Source organism: Bactrocera tryoni, chromosome 1 (genome assembly GCF_016617805.1).
Source record: "Bactrocera tryoni isolate S06 chromosome 1, CSIRO_BtryS06_freeze2, whole genome shotgun sequence".
Taxonomy (NCBI): domain Eukaryota; kingdom Metazoa; phylum Arthropoda; class Insecta; order Diptera; family Tephritidae; genus Bactrocera; species Bactrocera tryoni.
Window position 1 is genome coordinate 55910173 of NC_052499.1, and position 18350 is coordinate 55928522.

General features: G+C 34.0%; 3 protein-coding genes across 4 annotated transcripts; 1 reads left to right on the forward strand and 2 right to left on the reverse strand.

Moving 5' to 3' along the window:
* The first annotated feature begins 6333 nt into the window (after nt 1–6333).
* On the forward strand, nt 6334–9411 carry LOC120782801 (sperm-associated antigen 1). The gene is made up of 4 exons (XM_040115278.1): nt 6334–7137; nt 7202–7329; nt 8616–8743; nt 8801–9411. Exons 1-4 carry the CDS (start codon nt 6431–6433, stop codon nt 9311–9313), a joined length of 1476 nt encoding a protein of 491 aa, XP_039971212.1. The 5' UTR covers nt 6334–6430; the 3' UTR covers nt 9314–9411.
* Nucleotides 9380–15562, reverse strand: LOC120782802 (uridine phosphorylase 1). 2 transcript variants are annotated; one of them, XM_040115279.1, is made up of 8 exons: nt 15502–15562; nt 12716–12760; nt 11237–11360; nt 11021–11158; nt 10750–10959; nt 9878–10031; nt 9597–9811; nt 9380–9529 (listed from the first exon to the last, which is right to left on the reverse strand). In XM_040115279.1, exons 2-8 carry the CDS (start codon nt 12727–12729, stop codon nt 9434–9436), a joined length of 951 nt encoding a protein of 316 aa, XP_039971213.1. In that variant the 5' UTR covers nt 12730–12760; nt 15502–15562; the 3' UTR covers nt 9380–9433. The 2 variants fall into 2 exon arrangements, with proteins under 2 accessions (XP_039971213.1, XP_039971214.1); XM_040115280.1 differs by having other exon boundaries at nt 15498–15555.
* A 1482-nt stretch (nt 15563–17044) lies between these two features.
* LOC120781404 (kinetochore protein Spc25) lies at nt 17045–17948 on the reverse strand. Its single transcript, XM_040113619.1, has 3 exons — nt 17755–17948; nt 17482–17686; nt 17045–17410 (listed from the first exon to the last, which is right to left on the reverse strand). The coding sequence occupies exons 1-3, from the start codon at nt 17867–17869 to the stop codon at nt 17146–17148; spliced, it is 585 nt and encodes a 194-aa protein (XP_039969553.1). The 5' UTR covers nt 17870–17948; the 3' UTR covers nt 17045–17145.
* Nucleotides 17949–18350: the final 402 nt, after the last annotated feature.

Genomic DNA, 18350 nt, shown 5'->3' on the forward strand with positions numbered 1-18350 from the left:
ATTTTAAATTTGTTATAATTAATTTCAATTTTTTATTATTAATTTCGATTATTATTATTTTTAATTTTTTTTTTTTATCATTACCGATTTTTGCTTTGCCTTGTAAGATGATATTTTTAGTGTTTCTCTTTCGAATTATTTATTTGCTCATAAAATAATTATTTACTACTTACAAAAATGCGCGCCAATATCTATAAGAATTTAAATATAAATACAATCAGTGTTTAATGTGTGAATAAAATTCAAAATTAAACAGCATTTAAAGGGGTTTTAGGCAACCCTGAGCATTTGAAAATTGTCAATTTGTAAATATGCTTATCAAAAGTATTGAAACTTCACAAAATGGCGCGTTCATATTAAAAACACTAACACATACATATAGTACACGAACGATTTGAATATAACGACACTACGCCACAATAATACACTATCTACTTACATATAAATATTTAAAAATACTACCATATAATACTTAGACACTTACAGTTACACATACAAACACATCAACTATACGAACATATTTAATTTTTATAATTATAATGTCAAATCATCAGGTCTCTATTATATAACAGATATTTTTAACATTTTTATATACCAATTGTAACTGTAAAATTAATTAGTTATGTCTACTCATATAACCACATTACAATTTAAACAACTAAATTTAATAATTGTAGTGATGTTCCTATGTTGAAGTGCATGCATACATATGTATGTATGTGTGTAAAATATATATTTGTATGTAAAACGAACTGCAAATAATTGCAGGAAAAATATAAACTATTTTACTAAAAACTAAAAATTTGGTCAGAAGCACGATTTTAGCTATAAGTTTAATAAGAATAAACATGAAAATTAAATAATAAAAAAATTATTAAATAAATAATAAAAAAATAAATAAAAAGAAAAACTATTTTATTAAAACATTTTCGAAAACATGTTGCATACTTACCAGCGCAGTGCATTTCACAGCGATTTTGGAACATAGCTGGAACATGCCTGAAAGACAGAAAAAATAAATACTAAAATTTCTAACGGCACGCAAAATAAACTTAAAATATTACAAAAAAATTTAAAAATTATATGAAATGTTTTTTGAGTAAAAAAAAATATTTTAAAATATTTAAAAAAATTAAAAATTTAATTGAAACATTTTTTGAGTGAAAAAAAATTAGTTTAAAATATTAAAAAAAAAAATAAAAATTGAATTGAAATATTTTTGGAATAAAAAAAAATTATTTTAAAAATATTAAAAAAATAAAAATTTAATTGAAATATTTTTTGAGCAAAAAAAATTAGTTTAAAATATTAAAAAAATTAAAAATTTAATTGAAATATTTTTGAATAAAAAAAATTATTATAAAATTAAAACTTTAATTGAAATATTTTTTGAGTAAAAAGAAAACTTATTGAAATATGACAAATCTTATTAAATATTTTTTAGACAACTACACGCATGATTCAATTGCATAAGGTTGTGCTACTTTAGAGCGTGTTTCTTCTTAGTAAAATATTTTTTAAACAATAATGACAAATAACATTTTTTTCTCATGACTTTCTTGTTTACATTTTGATGATTTTGAGATTTAAAATTTTTTAGAATTCTTTTTAATTTTTTTTTTTTAATTTTTTTCGTGTTTAGTTATTACTCAAAGCATTTTCGTTAGCTGAAATGATTAAAAAACAAGACAAAAACGTTAATTTTGGCTGCAGAAGCTATAATACCCCAAACAGCTGCATTTTTTATAGCATAAAGGAGCATATAAAAATCTTTATCTTAGTTTTTAAGGGCCAGTTTATACGTCAGCTATAAGCTATAGTGGTGCGATCTGAAAAATTTATCCAGAAATTGTAGCAATGCATTGAATAACAATCTAAGCCAAATTTCGTGAAGATACCTTATCAATTAAAACAGCTTTCCAAACAAGGACTTAAGCTCGGTTGGTCCGTGTGTACGACAGCAACACGTTGTAGTGGTCCGATTTGAACAATTTCTTCGAAGATTACATAAACACCTCAGACAATAAACCATGCCAAATTTCTAAAAAATATCTCGTCAAATAAAAAAGCTTTCTATACAAGCACTTGATTTCGATTATTCAGGTTTTATGGCAGCTATATGCTTAAGTGGTCCGCTATCAGCCGTTTTGACAAATGAGCAGCGCCTTGGCTAGAAAAGAACGTATGCAAAATTTCTGTTCGATATCTCAAAACCTGAGAGAAACTAGTCTCTAGTGCTATACAAACGGACATACAGACAAACATTGCTAAATCGGCTCGTCACGCTAATAGTTTTTTATGGTCATATTTCACCTCAAATGCAAAATTTTGATAAGTTTAAAAGTGAAGGAAAAACATTATAATAAAAACCACTCATATTGAAACAAAATTTCGGTTATAAAATGATTATACATTGGATATATAGGTTATCTATTGGATATATTAGTCAGCGGAAGCTTAAAAGTTTATAATACATATATGCAATATGATGTAGTGAATCTTAAGCACTAAAAAACTTCATTTCGAAATTTTGATGATGCGTTATTTTGCATTTTAGACGGCGATATATACTTTGTAGGGTCTTCGACGTCTCCTTTAGGGTCTTACAAACTACGTGGCAAACTTAGTATAACCTGTTCAGCGGCATAAAATATATTTTTTAATCATAAAAAGGCAAAATAGCTAATGCCAAAATAATGTGTTAAAAAAAACTTTTGAAATTTTTTTTATTTTTTCTAACGTCACAACCTTATACATGCTTACATAGTGATTGAATCAGGACTATACCCCAGCAGCCATCCATTGCTTCAATTTTTCAGTTTCACCATCAACTTTTATTGTAAATACATGCACATTTACTTCATGTAATTAAAATTGGTAAAAAACGTATATTTTTAATATAAAAATACTATGCACACTTACAACACACGTGTGTATGTGTGCGTAATAGTCACTTAAGATAGCCATTATATGAATTAAGCCTTAGATCGCAGTGTCCTTATGCGCATACATAGCCATCATGCCATTTACACCCACATAAACATATATACATACATGCACAAATATAACTGTGTATTTGTATATTAAATGTAAAGGAAGTAATGTATTCTTTCTTAATTTATTTGCAAAATTTCGACGCTTTTCTTATGGTTGGATATTTTTTGAAAAACATACACACATACAAACAAATTAAAAACGAAAACCAAAACATATGAATTGGAAGAATAAATACAATTTGTTGTAGAAATGAAACAACAAATATATACAAATATTTGAACTTTTGCACTTTCGGTCTTTTAGACACACTATTCGAAACTAAATTAGCTGGGTTAAGTGTAAGTGTTTTCAAGCAGAAACTGTTGTAATTAAAGAAAGAAGTTCGGAAATATTTCATTATCAATCAGATTTATTGTGTAATGGAAAAAAAATTAAATAAATATGATGTAATATATTAAAAACAAAAACAAATTTGAATTATTGAATGCAATTTAGTTCGAAAAACTGGAACGGCAGCAGATTTGCGTGTTGTTGGTGCAGAGTATAACAGTTTTGTTCCCCTAACGGTTATTTGAACCCCCTTATAATAATCGAGTTAGATATAGGGTTATAACTAGTGATACATTTCAAGACTCCTTTGAAAATGCAGTAACATGAAGCCGAGATTACGAGTTTCGATTTCAGGCATTAAATAGTTGATTATCATGGCGCTATAACGGTCGCCATAGACGTTTACGTTCTCACCTGCATCATTTTTGAAGTAATATGGTCCGATAATTCCGCCGGTCCACAAACCACACCAAACCATTGTCTTTTTCTGCAAGAAATGACAGCTCTTGTAGCTCTTCAGGTTGCTCTTCGGACCAAATGCGGCATTTTTGCTTGTTTGCATACACATTGAGCCAGGAATGGGTCCCATCGTTGGACAAAATTTGGCTCGAAAACGTCGCATCTTCTTGGAACTTTTCAAGAACCCATAGAGCGAAGCGATGTCGCTTGGGAAGATCAAGCGGCTTCAGTTCTTGCATAAGTTGTATCTTTTACGCTTTCAAGATCTCGACGAAAAATGCGCCAATACGTTCCATACGACAGTTCGAGTTGATGTGAACGACGCCGAATTAACTCTCTAAGATCTTCGTATACACTCTCACCTACGACTGCCATACATTTTTTTCACTGCGTGCTATGCGTGGTTTATTCGGTTGAATGTTATCCAATAATGAACGCTAAGTCTCAAGATGGGTGATGATGTTGCGAATAGTACGCTCGGTAGGCTGTTTATGCTGACCATAAGTTGAGCGAAGTGCGCGAAAAGCATTCTTTACAGAACGTGAATTTTCGTGATAAAGTTGAACGATTTGTAAACATTGGTCAGATGTAAATCTTTCCATGATGAAAAGCCAAAACTTACCGAACAAATATAACATGGCACGACTCATGCGTGCTCTGTGAAAAAAGGCTATTAAAAAAAGTACCTCTAAAGTGCGATAAATCAATACTTAAATGCCCCAGATACTTTAAATTTTACACCCAGTAAGATACAAAAAACTACACAGGAGCCGAGGTGTGACATTGTCATGAAATCACATATCTTCGGACCTACCTGACCAATTTCATCCAAATTTGGGATGTACAAGGTGCGTTCCAAAGTAAGCAGGCGCCATCTATATGTCGACTAGTTAGAATTTGCTATCTTTATCGATTGCGCAGTGAGAATTTCATGACATTTCATCGATTTGAAGTGAAGTTATTGCGTTTTAAGTGTCAGTATGTTTGTGTTATCGGTGCGAAAATGAGCTTCGAACAAAGAGCCAACATTAAATTTTGTTTTAAAATTAGTAAATCTTTTACCGAAACGTTTCAATTGATGAAACAAGTTTATGGCGATTATTGCGAGTAAATGACGATCAATATGTGGGCCAATCAAAATCCGTGATCACCTGAAATTCCATCGAAACTGTGCGTGAATTCATCAAAAATCATGGATATGCAATTGAACATCTCCAAAACATCCATTTATCGCATTTTGACCGAACATTTGGCCTTACGAAAGGTGTGTGCACGGTTTGTTCCGCACAAATTGACTGACGACCAAAAATTGCTCAGAATGCAGCATTCAATCGATGCTTGTGACCGATTATTCTCATTTTAACCATTAACCACTCCCAGTATTCATCTGATATGGCATCATGCGACTTTTTCCTTTTCGGAAAAATGCATTTGCCAATGAAAGGAAAACTTATGCAGATGTAGAGGCTACTCAAAAGGCTTACATCGGCATACTGGCCAATGTGCATATCAAGAAGCAATTAATATAACAAGATAAGTCCCTAAGTACAAAATATGAGGACCCCATCGCCTACATATGTTGACTTTTGAATGAAAAAATTGGTCAGTAAGTGAGATATTTTTATTGTATAATTGAAATTCAGAGAGAATCCTTTTCTGAAAGTTGAATCGGGTCCATAGCCCCCATATACCTAATATTAAGATTTTTGAACTCCCAGGTGAGTTTATATAAAATTTCTGGTCGATATCTGAAATAATGCGAGAAATTAGCTTTTGTTCTATACAAAGTTATATAACGAAGAGACAGACGAACGTGGCTAAAGCGACTCGTCACGCGGATCAATTATAAATTATCATATATACTTTTTAGGGTCTCCGATATCTCTTTTAGGGATATATCGAGCGCGTGTTGTACTAATAACAGTGCATCTTTGTGCTTAGAATGAATAAAATAAGGTGGGGCTATATGCCATATAACTAAAAAACCTTATGTACCTGAAGGTATTATCCCGTTTCTGTTAATAATATGAAGTAATGCTAAAAAAAAATAAAATCCTACCTGCCATGGCTTTATACAAGTACAGTTGATATTGGTCCATAAGTAGAATGTCTTAGAAAAATTAACTGAACTTATAATATTGGATATATGTACTATAGTGTAATGCCGAAAATATGTGTGTGACATATGAATAAGAGCTAAAAGCAAAAAATATAGGAAAATGTGGTATGGAGATGCATCTTAGACGATATTCCTGAAGTAAAAAAACCACCTTCAGTTCGTAAAGTAACTCCCTTAATACAGAGAACTGAAGTTTATTTATTGTTTCAAGTCGACACTTGCTTCTGAATGGACGGCTTGAGTTTCACAACCGTTATTATAAAAAATAGTGAAATACATCCCTAATAGTTATATGCAATTGATACCTTGCTCAAAGCGGTATTATTCGTAATCGAGGCTCCGTTGCCACCAGTTACCGATTCGCTTCTGCTTGTTTAATCGATGCGACAGCAAAGTAGTTTTCGAAATAAATATTATGAACGAATAAATATTATGAAAAAGCATTTTTCATTTTCCAACAAAATAAATATAATTTCAAGAAATACAAATTCCATTGAAATAACCTCATAATAACACGGAAATAACATGAATGACAAGGAAACAAAGCGGAAGCTCATCGATAAGTATGAGATCCCAATAAATCATCTGGATTTCGCTTATATACGCGAGTGTGAGAATGCACGTGAAATGGAGAAAATCGTACAAATTTTACGTTCCGGCGAGGAAGGTTATTTTCCCGATCTTACAACCTGTGCGGAAAATAAATTACGCGAACTCAAGCCGAACAGTCGACTCTTTCGTTACGAGGAAAAATTGCAGGGACGTGAGGCGCTCTCCAAGCAAGAGTGGAAACCGATATTCGATTGGACGAATAATATAAAGGTGAAGGATGTCGAATTGTCAGCCGCCGCCGAGAAGATGGCTAAATTAGATCTAGGCGTGCCACCTGTACGTAAAAGCGGCGCCATTAAACAGTGTGATGAAAGTAACGAGCTCAAAGTTAAACAAAATGGTAGTGTGGCCGCGACGACATCGAAAATTTCGACTGAGCGCATCAAGTCCACCGATTACGGAAAATGGGATAAATATGATGCAGATGAGGAGTGTTTACGCATGGAATTGGCTGAGGAGCGTGTGCAGGAAGAGGTGGAACGCAAAAATCGCCTTAACAAACAAAAATCGAAATTACAAGCCGAACATGACAACAACTCAGTTACTGCAGCTAAGACGGTAAAAGAGCAAGATGTTCTGAGCAAATTCACCGATGTGGAACGCGAGCGTCTCGCCGAAGAGTCAGTAGCACAAATTATAGTCTCAAAATAATGTTTAAGTCTTTTTTATTTATGCCTTTAACAGATATCGTCTGCGTGGTAACGATTATTTTCGTGCCAAGGAATATGAAAACGCGATTAAGGAATATGGACGGGCGATAAGTGTTTGTGCTGAGAAGGCGGCGCCAGCATATAACAATCGCGCCGCGGCGAGTAAGTAGAAGCCTCATATATAAAGGAGAGAAATATTTTCGAAAGTTCAAATACTGATCAATTCGAATCCGAAAAAAGAATTATATCTTCTTCTTTATTGGTGTACATACCGCTTACGCGGTTATAACCGAGTTTACAACAGCGCGCCGCTCGGCGTTCGGAAAGGCCAGGCCTTTCTCCACCTGGTCATTCCCCAACGTAGTGGAGGTCTTTCTCTTCCTCTGCTGCGGGTACCGCGTCGAATACTTTCAGAGTTGGAGTGTTTTCGTCCATTTGGACGACTTTGGATGACCTAGCCAGCGTAACCGCTGTCTTTGAATTGGTTGAACTATCTCAATGTCGTCGTATAGCTCATACAGATCATCGTTCCATCAAATGCGATATTCGCCATGGCCAATTCGCAAAGGAGCATAAATCTTCCGCAGAACCTTTCTCTCGAAAACTAGTAACGTCGATTCATCAGATGTTGTCATCGTCCATGCCTCTGCGCCACAGGACATAACGTCATTCAAAGGGGGTCTCTCGTCCGAGGCTGTTGTTTCCTTTTCATTGGCGGCGTTTATTAAGTGGGGGGGTCCCAAACACAGCGCACAACCCTAGGGAGAGATAGTTCGCCTTCTCACTTCAACCTTCAAACCGATGTTCTTTGGCTACCTAGAGGATACTTGGTCTAAGACCGGAAGTCGTGAGCTGCATGAGTCATATGTAAAAGATTCCTTTCTGGCCATCCTCCTATTAGAATTATATACAAGCAGTCTTACCGGGTGACACTTCTTAGCTACAAAGAAATCCGGGGTCGCTGAATGAACCATATTGAGAACGGTTCAAACATTTATGAGGAATCCGTTTGTTATTGTTTGAAAATAAATTGTGGACATAGAACCACCACTTTCAGAATTTTTAACAATTTAACGAGGTAATTGTAGAAACTATTCTTTGTTGAAAACTAAAGTGGGCTCCTAGAACCGACTACCTTGCGAACCATTAAAAATTTTACAGGCAAACTGTAAAAGGAGTTCTGAACCGAAAATTAATCTGAAGTCGTAGAACCGACCACCTTAGCAACAGTTAAATAATATTATAAGTAAACCGTAGAACTATTCTTAGTTAAGATGACCTTAGGGCGAAATTCGTCTCTATAAATTAAGGAAAAAACAACAACTAAAAGCAATCATCTCTAAGATTTTCGATTACAAGAAGGTCTTCGTTCAAACTACCCGATAATTAATTTTCAAATTTAAACTCACTTTAATAACTTTTTTTTTAATTTATTAATTTTCTTTTAGATATAAAGCTTAAATGGTATACTGAAGCTATTAAAGACTGCGAGCAATGCCTGCAACTGGAGCCGAACAACTTGAAAGCCCGCTTACGCCTAGCAGATGCTACATATGCTAACGGGGAAAGACAAGAGGTAACATTACGGTCGAAATAATTTGAAGAAACTAACCTACTCTCTCCTTCGCTACAGTCTTATGCCTTATATATGCAAGTTTTGGAGTTGGAACCGGAAAATGTCAACGCCTTAAAGGCCACAGCACAACTTAAGAGTCTATATGGTGACTTTCCACCAGCCAATGCAACACGTTTACATATTGAAGAGGAGAAGAGTGCAAAAACTGAAAAGAAGAGAGAAAAGAAAATCGCTAAGAAAGAAACTAAAACCAAAACGGTTGACAAACAAACTATTGACAACACTAAACCTGTCGAGACGGCATCCTCCAACACAAGTGTTGCATCAGACCCACCCAAAACGAAACCAGCCGACTATGATTTAGCTGATTTGATTAAACCAAATCGCCTAGTCAAAAACAAATTGGCAAGCGCAGCTGCTGCTCTTAGTAATATGAAGACAATGAAACAACCAAAGCAGCAGCCCACGAAAACAACAGAAACTACTGTTCCGACAACATACCCGAACGAGCTACGTTTACCAAATGATACCCCAAAAGCGGGCGGAAAAATTTTGATCCAAGAGATTTAAAAGCGCAACAAATCAGTTTATAAACGCATTAAACTAATTTTTGAAATTGACTAATAGAGTTAACAATTATTTTTACATAAAAACTCGCTTTACATACAAATATATATTTCATTGCTACGTTTATGGGGAGTTTATTATGTAACGTCTTATGTAGCGCGACACAAGCTTAAAGGGACGCTCTTCGAAGTCCTTTAATTGTGCCTTGGTACTCTTCACCTGCAATTCGTAATTATTTATAGACAGTTATTTATGTAAATTAAAAGGATTTCATTAAAACACACACCTGATCGCCTTCCAGTCGATTCAAAAGCGTCACGCACACATCCGCCGCGCGTATGCCACAGTGCAAGGTCAGCGCCGCAAACATTGGCGCCTCCATTTCGATATTTCTTATGCCACATTCATCGTGGCAGCGTTTCAGGAACTTTAGCTTGTCGTCTACGGTGTATGGCTCGCCATTCGCCTTCGTACAAGAAGCGCCGTCGAGTCGACCTTGGCCTACAGTTGGCAAAAGACAAATTTAATCAAAATATTTTTTTTCGGAACAATATTAAAAGTGTGTACCTTCGTAGAAGCAGTCTGTGCCCATTGTATTGCCTTCGATAATATCCCAGGCATTATGCTTCTCCGCATCTGCTACTTCCGTGCAAGCAATCAAGTCTTTACATAATCTCTCGTCGAATTGAGCAGGTCGTGCGACACGTTCTCCTAAAATTGCCTGCAATTAAGAGATCTACATATAATCAAATCGGACCCATTTCCTTAATAATTAGATAAATCAAGCATCACTAAAGATGACGAAATAAAATAGAAATCTAAACTGAAAATTATCGAAATCCCAACACAAAGCATTAAGTCTCCCGGTATGGAACATGAGGAACTCAATTTTTATGGTCGATTTTAATGTGAAAATTTTGGTGAAGTGAACATATTTTCCGAAGAATTATCTGTGGTTCAAGAAACAATAAGTTGGTTCACTAGTTTCACTAACTTCTATATACTAAATATGATGAATTTCCTGAGTCTGAGTCGATTTAGCCACGCCCGTCTCTCTGGCCCCTATCTTCCGAGATATCGATCTGGAAATTTTCACACGACCAAGAAGCTGCTTATCGGAACCACCGATATCGTATCACTTCTCACTTCTCACTTTCTTTTTCACAGTTGATCGATTAGCCCTTATTTGGATGTTTTTTGTATTTGTCAACATTTTTTATTCAAGAAATTCGGCATGGATCATTGTCCAACGCAACGGAACTATCTTTCTAGAAATTATTCAGATCGGATCTGTAGTATATGTATATGTAGCTGCCATACAAACTAACCGATCAAAATCAAATGCTTTTATAGAAACTTTTGTATTGTGAAGGCGGATAGATCTTTTTTTTTAATTTGTCTCTTACTAGTTATTTCTATTTTTGTTGTCTAATGCTTACAATTTCATATTCACTGCGCAGTAAACCATTGTAGCCCTTATTAGCGACCACAACTGTACCCGGTTTAATCCCAAGTCCGCCACTAGTGCCAATGCGTATGAAAAGCGGGTCCACACATTCGGCATAACGGACCAATTTAATTAATTCATGCAATACCACACTCATCGTGGAGCTGCCAACACCATGGCTTACACATAACACGCAGCCAACCTTCAAGAAACGAAATAAAATTTAGACACATTTCATGTAATCTTCAATAAATGAAATTTACCATAAAGCCAGCATATCTGTGGCCCTCCTCGAATAAATTTCTTTCATAATCGCTACCCGAATTGCCATCGTACACATTAAAATGTATATATTTCGCCAATTCTAGCATACGCGAGTCCTTGCCGCCCAAACACACCACCTGTTGAATTAATTATATCCGGAAGTTAGCAAAAAGGATTTCAAAAGTCGGTCGCTCACTCAAAAGCTGTCTACAAACCTTAATATGCCCGTATTGCTTTTTAATATCAGCTGTGTTCTTTGTATCCGGTACATTTACCGCTAAGTGGTATAGGAAGTCGGAAGACATTTCATCTAAGTTAGGATTTTTCGATGAAACAGAGCTACAAAAATGGAAAATTACTTTAAAATTAGAAATATTTGGAAAAAGTTGCCATCGTATTATCAGGGATTTCAACTGAAATGGATTTAAAGTAATGTAATATTAAAATTTAATGGCGAATCGAACAAACAACGGACATAAAACAAAATCTTTTTTCTTGCTTTCGCAAGTTTATTAACAAAGGCAACAGAGCTTAAACTGTGGATGAGCGAAGGAGCGGCCATAAGGTAATAATGAAATTGAAACTGCTTGAAGCGGAAAGAGTCTGACAAGATTTCATTAAAATATAATGAGAGCAAAAATCTTGGAAAAAAGTTTTTATACTTACTTTGCATGAGGTAATTTTTGAAAGACCAAAATATCTTGTATCAGAATGTATTATTTACACAAGAGAAACCAACCCCAACAAATAAGTAAGGACTAAGTTCGGGTGTGGCCGAGCATTTTATACTCAGGAATCAAAATCGCCGAAATTCCTTCAGGTGCTGGCCAAACGTTATATTAAAACAAGTAAGGAAGGGCTACGTTCGGGTACAACCGCACATTTTAAAAACTTGTAATTTGCAAAAATGAAAGCCAGAGAATATACCTTAAGGTGGGCACCGTCAACCAGATGATCGGAATCCAAGCGATTATATATACAGTTGAATTTCCTTCACTCGAATAACCATAATCCACAAAAAAAAACTTTAAGTGAGGGACTTTGAGTTATGGGTAGAAGGAAATTTGCTATACAAGTTCGATATATGTATATATCTATAGAACACATACACTGACCGACATAATCGACAAAAGGCTTGTTAGAAAAACGAAAATCATTACACATATATAGTATATGAGAGTTCAGGACCCGATTTTATCTATTTTTGGCAATACCTTCTATTAATGGCCCGAGTACTAAAAAAAATGTTCATTAAGGTATTACCACCAATTTTATGGACGAAAGTCATCTGGATGTTAGATGTTTGTTAGATGGGGATAGATCAAGTTTTCGCTTAATTTTATCCATTTTAGACATAGAAATACACTGTTATGAGTAAAACATGCTCTTTTATTTATATATCTCATACATGGACCGATATTTTCGGTAAAAAGTCAACTTAGTAATGGAGTCCATATTGAATAGTTCAAACTCAAAAATCATGCAAAGCTTTATCTTACTGGAAAGTTAAATATTCAAGGGGAATTTAAAATTGTGTTATGTGGGAAGTAGCCGTGGTTGTTGTGCTATTTCACCCATTTTCGCAACCATCAATATCTTAATTATTACTCATTTTACAGCCTGGACGGACGGACATTAATAGTTAATCTGCTTGATATGTATGTATGTACATCTTGTTTGCTTACTTTACTTACCGCTTTTGTGACATTTCGTTCCGTTATTTATTGCTTCCGGTTTGTCTGAAAATTATATAAATATTAAATTCGAATTATTGTTTTAGTTTTTAACTCTCAAAATTTTCCAGATTTTGGCAGACTAGAATTAAAGTTAATATGTATCGAATATTTTTGTGACATTGATCTAAAAGTTTTAATTTAGTTAAGGGGTTATAACCACTTTGGAATTTCAAAAAATCGATTTTTTTGCCTCTATATCTATCTTACATATATTTGAATATATTCTCCAAACATCTGAAGTTGATCGGACAAACAGTTACGGAGCGCTTTTTAAATTTTTTTTAACATAATGTGTTTAGCTATCAAAAATTTAAGCGCGTTTTTCTCGAAACCCTTTCAGTGTAGGCGAGGATGTTTTCTCTAAAACGGTTGGACCGATCGATTTGAAAATTTCAACTGAACTTTTAAATTTATTTATCAAGTAATGATCGCAGGAATAAGATGTTTTACACAATTTCGTTTTTCAGCTACTCTGAAGTGTAATTTTTTTCGAAGAAAACAACTCTTTTTGAAAAGTGTTAATTTTTTGAAAAACCATAATTTGGTCATAAGTCAAAATTTTGAAAAAGTTCACTGCCAGTATTCATCTCTAAATATAATGTAATACACTGTTTTTTTTTTTTTTGGTATTAAATGTTGAGTTAGTTTTAAGCGGAAAAATATTCATCACCGATAGACCCATTTTTTCTGAGGCACTGTTGAAGATTGACTATGAGATCAAGGCGATCCCCTATTTTTTAAAATTAATCGCAGATTACTTAAGTAAAGTAAAACTTCTTTTTTCTGTCTTAGAATTGACTAAACCCCTTACATATTGGCGGCTTTGAAAATGCCAAATGGCGATACATTCGCATAGGGAACTTTTAAAAATCACACCCCCTTAATTTTATCTCTGAAACATTTATATACACACTACACACTATCTTAAGACGTTTCCGTCACTACTTTGGCCTCTTATACTATACGTGATATAAGAGGTACTCAGCTGGTCTTTGATGTTTTATCAAAAACCAACTTCACTACACAATCGCCAATCAATTGGAGACGCTAGCAAGCGAGAGATTACACCGCACAATATTTTAAACGTTTATAGCGCTGAAAAATCTGCAATAGCACTTTGGCTAACAAGTGCCGCAGAGAGTTAAAATTTATTGAAAGTTTATCACTTATCATTAATTTTTTATTATATAGGGATTAATACAAGTTCTGTATACCCCCGCAACACACTGCACTCGGTATAATTGTTTTCTAACCATAAAATAATCTAGATAGGTTAGACATATCGAAGAAAAGTTTAAAAAAAAAAATTAGTTGATAGATAGGTCTTTCGTAATTAGTTCGAAGAACCTTGAGCTCTTCGAAAATATCCAAAATAATTATGGAAATGCGAAGTTGGACAATAATCACGCCCAGCTTCCATATAACCATGCTAAAAGTAAGATTAGTTAAGCAAAATAATATTTAAATCAAATTATCCCCACTTAAAGTTCGAATTAGTCCGACATAATAATTGTACCGGGTTTTTCAATAGCGACGCTACAAAAGCAGACCGATAGGGACAACAAACGATGCCATATTTTCCCCCACTCTTTTGACATATATCTTCAGTAAGATTTGCCATTTCATCATGACAAGATATACGATCCAACAACGAGTCGAAGTTATTAAAAATTGCTACCGAAATTCGAAGTCAGTTGCCTCAACTTTAAAAGCGCTACGTCCGATTTGTGGTCGTCATAATCGTCCTGTGAGATCAACAATTGAGCGTCTAGTAGAAAAATTTGAAGCAACAGGCACAGCACAAAATTTTCCCGCGCCCATAGTTTCGAAAATATTGCTGGCGCTAGCGCATCAATTTAGGAAGACACTAATCAGTCTCTCACATCTCTGTCACATGGACATCTCTGTGACGTCGTTGAGGCGAATTTCGCGAAAAGATCTAACCCTACATCCCTACAAGTTCAAATTGACCCAAGAACTGAAGCCGTTTGACCACCAGAATCGTCGTATTTCCGTTAATTGGGCTGAGCAACAACATGAAAATGATCTTCAGTGATAAGGCTCATTTCTTTTTCGTCAATAAGCAAAATATGCGTTATTGGTCAGGCAGCAATTCCCACGTATTCCATGAGTTACCATTGCGTGCCGAAAAAATTACGGTTTGGTGCGGTCATTGGGCCGTACTTCTTCCGTGATGCTCAAGACCGGCACGTTACTGTGAATGGGAATAGCTACCGCTCATTGATAACCGTATACTTTTGTCCCGAATTAGATGATATGGACTTGGACAATTTGTGGTACCAACAGGGCGGCGCCACAAGCCACACAGCGAAAGTCACAATCGATTTATTAAAAATCATTCTTATTGAAAAAAACCGGTTATAAGTACGGTATATGTTTCACAAACACTTTGAGCAAACATCTTGAAAATTTTTAAATTTAAGGCACATAAAGCCTTAAATTTGCAGTTATATATGTACATTCAATATTCGGTGCCGCCCGAAGTTAGCGCTTCCCTCGTAGTTTGCCCTTAATGTTGACCAACGCCGGTGCCAACACTTCATTAACGCCAATTATCGTTGAATTTGATTCAGCCCGACACAACGTAAATTTTATGAAATAAAATAACTGTGAATTGTATGTATGTAAATACATATATTGAAATGATAACTTTCTTATGCACAATTAATTCAGCTTATCATTATACCGTACTATATATATACATATATATTAGACACACTTGCCACAAACAAAATAATTGTTATTCTCAAGATAACGTCCAAGCACTTTGAATTTCAATTTAATACTGACCAAACGAATTCATGTTTGGAATGCTCTTATTGGAAACATGCATGCCTATGTATGTACATACATACATGCATACATTCATACAAATATTTTATTAAACTCAATTCTCTTTATACAGCGTTTACTTTTTATTTGTTGGAGCAACTGCATTGTGAATGTGAGTGCGATAACGATAAAAGTTTTGAATTTGTAACATTAAAATATTGAAAATTAATATTTTTGATATACAAATAATTCTATAAGTTAAATAAATTTATGATTGCAGATCTCGGAACTTTAGTGACTTTTCGATATACTATATACGGTATAAAATCAAGCGGAAGTTGTAAATTTCTACATTGGCGCTAGGAAAAGGTGTCGGCCGATTTCATTTACTTACACATTCTGCTAATATAACATAAACATAAAATATTTCTACCCAATTTTATTAAGATAAGTCATATATTCAACGATTTGCAAAAATATTCGGTATAAAATCAGTCAGGCAAGAAAAGACGTTAACTTCGGTTGCATAGAAGCCATAATACACTTCACCAATGCAATTTTATACCATAAGAAGTTTATATAGCAGCTATTTGCTATAGTGGTACGAACAAGGCGAAGTCAATTGAATATTATATAACCCATTTCATTCAAATTAGTTCGGAATACATGGATTGGGTATAAATCGTTGTTTTATAAATTATATGTAAGTATATTTATGTGTTCCAATGCATATTATGCACAGTGATATGTGATCTGCATATCGATTTAATTATTATATTCTTAATTTTAATTTCAGTACTGAAATGCTATTTTTATTGTTATTCTTTTTTTAACCTCACCTGTCTACAATACATTACAATATACCATACCGAGCAGCACTATTATCGCGTCAATACTACTTTTTTAAACGAACTCAAAATGCTTTGCGATATTAGCGCTCATTTTGAATAACTTTTTCGAAAATCTTGAAATTTTAAATGTAAAAAGTGAGGCTAGGTGGTATCTGGTAATAGCGAAGCATACCTACTATATAATGGCTATGTTCCAAACTACAAAATATTTGATAACTATTAGATATATGTATATAATATACATCAATCAATTCAGAAATTGAACAGATTTATGGCGAAATTTAATAAAATCGGTTTAAAGTCGAATCTCCTATCATTTCTAGTGACAATGCACACCTCTGGACGTGCAATATACTATAATTCAGCAATAATTTATAATATAATAAATATACTCATATTACATGCTATTCTGTAATACTTTGACTAAGCACAAAAAAGAGGGGATTTCCCTTTCAATGCAAACCGCGTAAACCGAGTTACAGATGTTTATCGAAAACATTGTCTGTTTCAATAATTCGTTGAAATAGAATTACATATTTACAGACCTATTTAATGCAAACTGCAACTAAATCACTCCTACCTGTGAAATTCCAATATAACAAGTAAAGAAAAAAATAAATTTACAATTCGTGTTTAATTTATTAAACTACTTAATATAATAAAATAATTGTATATTATATATGCACAACTTATATTAACTTATGTTAGAAACATCATATAAAACAAAGACTACTAAAGAACAAATTAACTGCCCTTAGTTGATTGCAACAGCATTTCGCGTACCGAACGGAATACCAGACGCTCCCATGCTTCACTATAGGCCACAGCATTTTCTGAATTGCCCCAAATAATTTGTCGCACTTCCTCTGGCGTGTGACTTAAAGGTTTAAAGCAAAAAGGGTGCCAACCCCTGTGAACTTCTGTCTCTTGTACAAAAACTCCTTGTATGCGTTCGGGAAGTGCGTGCAAATTAATGTATGTATTGGTTGCTAGCTTTAATGCATGTATTCTAGGTAAAAAAAATCAGTAATTATTAAATCTTTAGCAACCGATATTTAAAATGAGCGCAAATTATCTTACTCATCCAATTGCTGAATTAATTGTTGGCGGTTGTGTATTGCCTCAGCTACGCAGCGTTGAGCTTCGTTTTGCATTTCTGATATTCGCTTCTTCCAGTCGTCTATCGTTTTTTGAATCTCATTGCATTCTTCAGTTTCCTTTTTTATTCTATTTTTTATTTTATCATATCGCGCATTTTGATCATGAAACCGCGCTTCTAAGTCCACTAAAATTATTTCAATTAATTAGTACAAACGCATAAACGCATGTTATATAGCAGGAATCTGTACTTACTCAGATTTTCGTGATATTTATGGCTCAATTTGCTTATAGAAACTTCTCGTTTTTCCAATCCAACTTCACGATTTATCATCGCTTTGATGCGTTTTCCATAATCATATTTTAACATTTTGAAGTTTATAACAGACACCAAAGTTTATAAACAATTTATCACTTTCAAGCTCGTCGTTATATGTACATTCAAATATGTCAAAGAGACGCGATTTTTCTTAGCAAAACAAATAAAACACTGACAGTGTATAAACAAAATGTGAACGGTATTGCCATTCTCTTTTAAATTACAATTTTTGCGTTGCCACTGTGTAGGAATCTAGTTTATGTTTCGGTTATGTGGTTAACTACTAAATGTAGCTACATCGGTGCTGAAATTCATTTGTTATGATCGTTATTGCTTTATTACAATTAATTAATATTAATTAATTGGGTATATAACTTTTTATGGTAGATAACTGAAGCTCTTTCGCTTAATAAACTAAAAGTTTAGTACTAATTCTGATTATAAATTATAGTGATACCTGTAATATGGCAACATCGCAAAAATCTTACATCTGATTTTTACATCTTTTGCCAGGAAAGTTGATTTTGGTTTT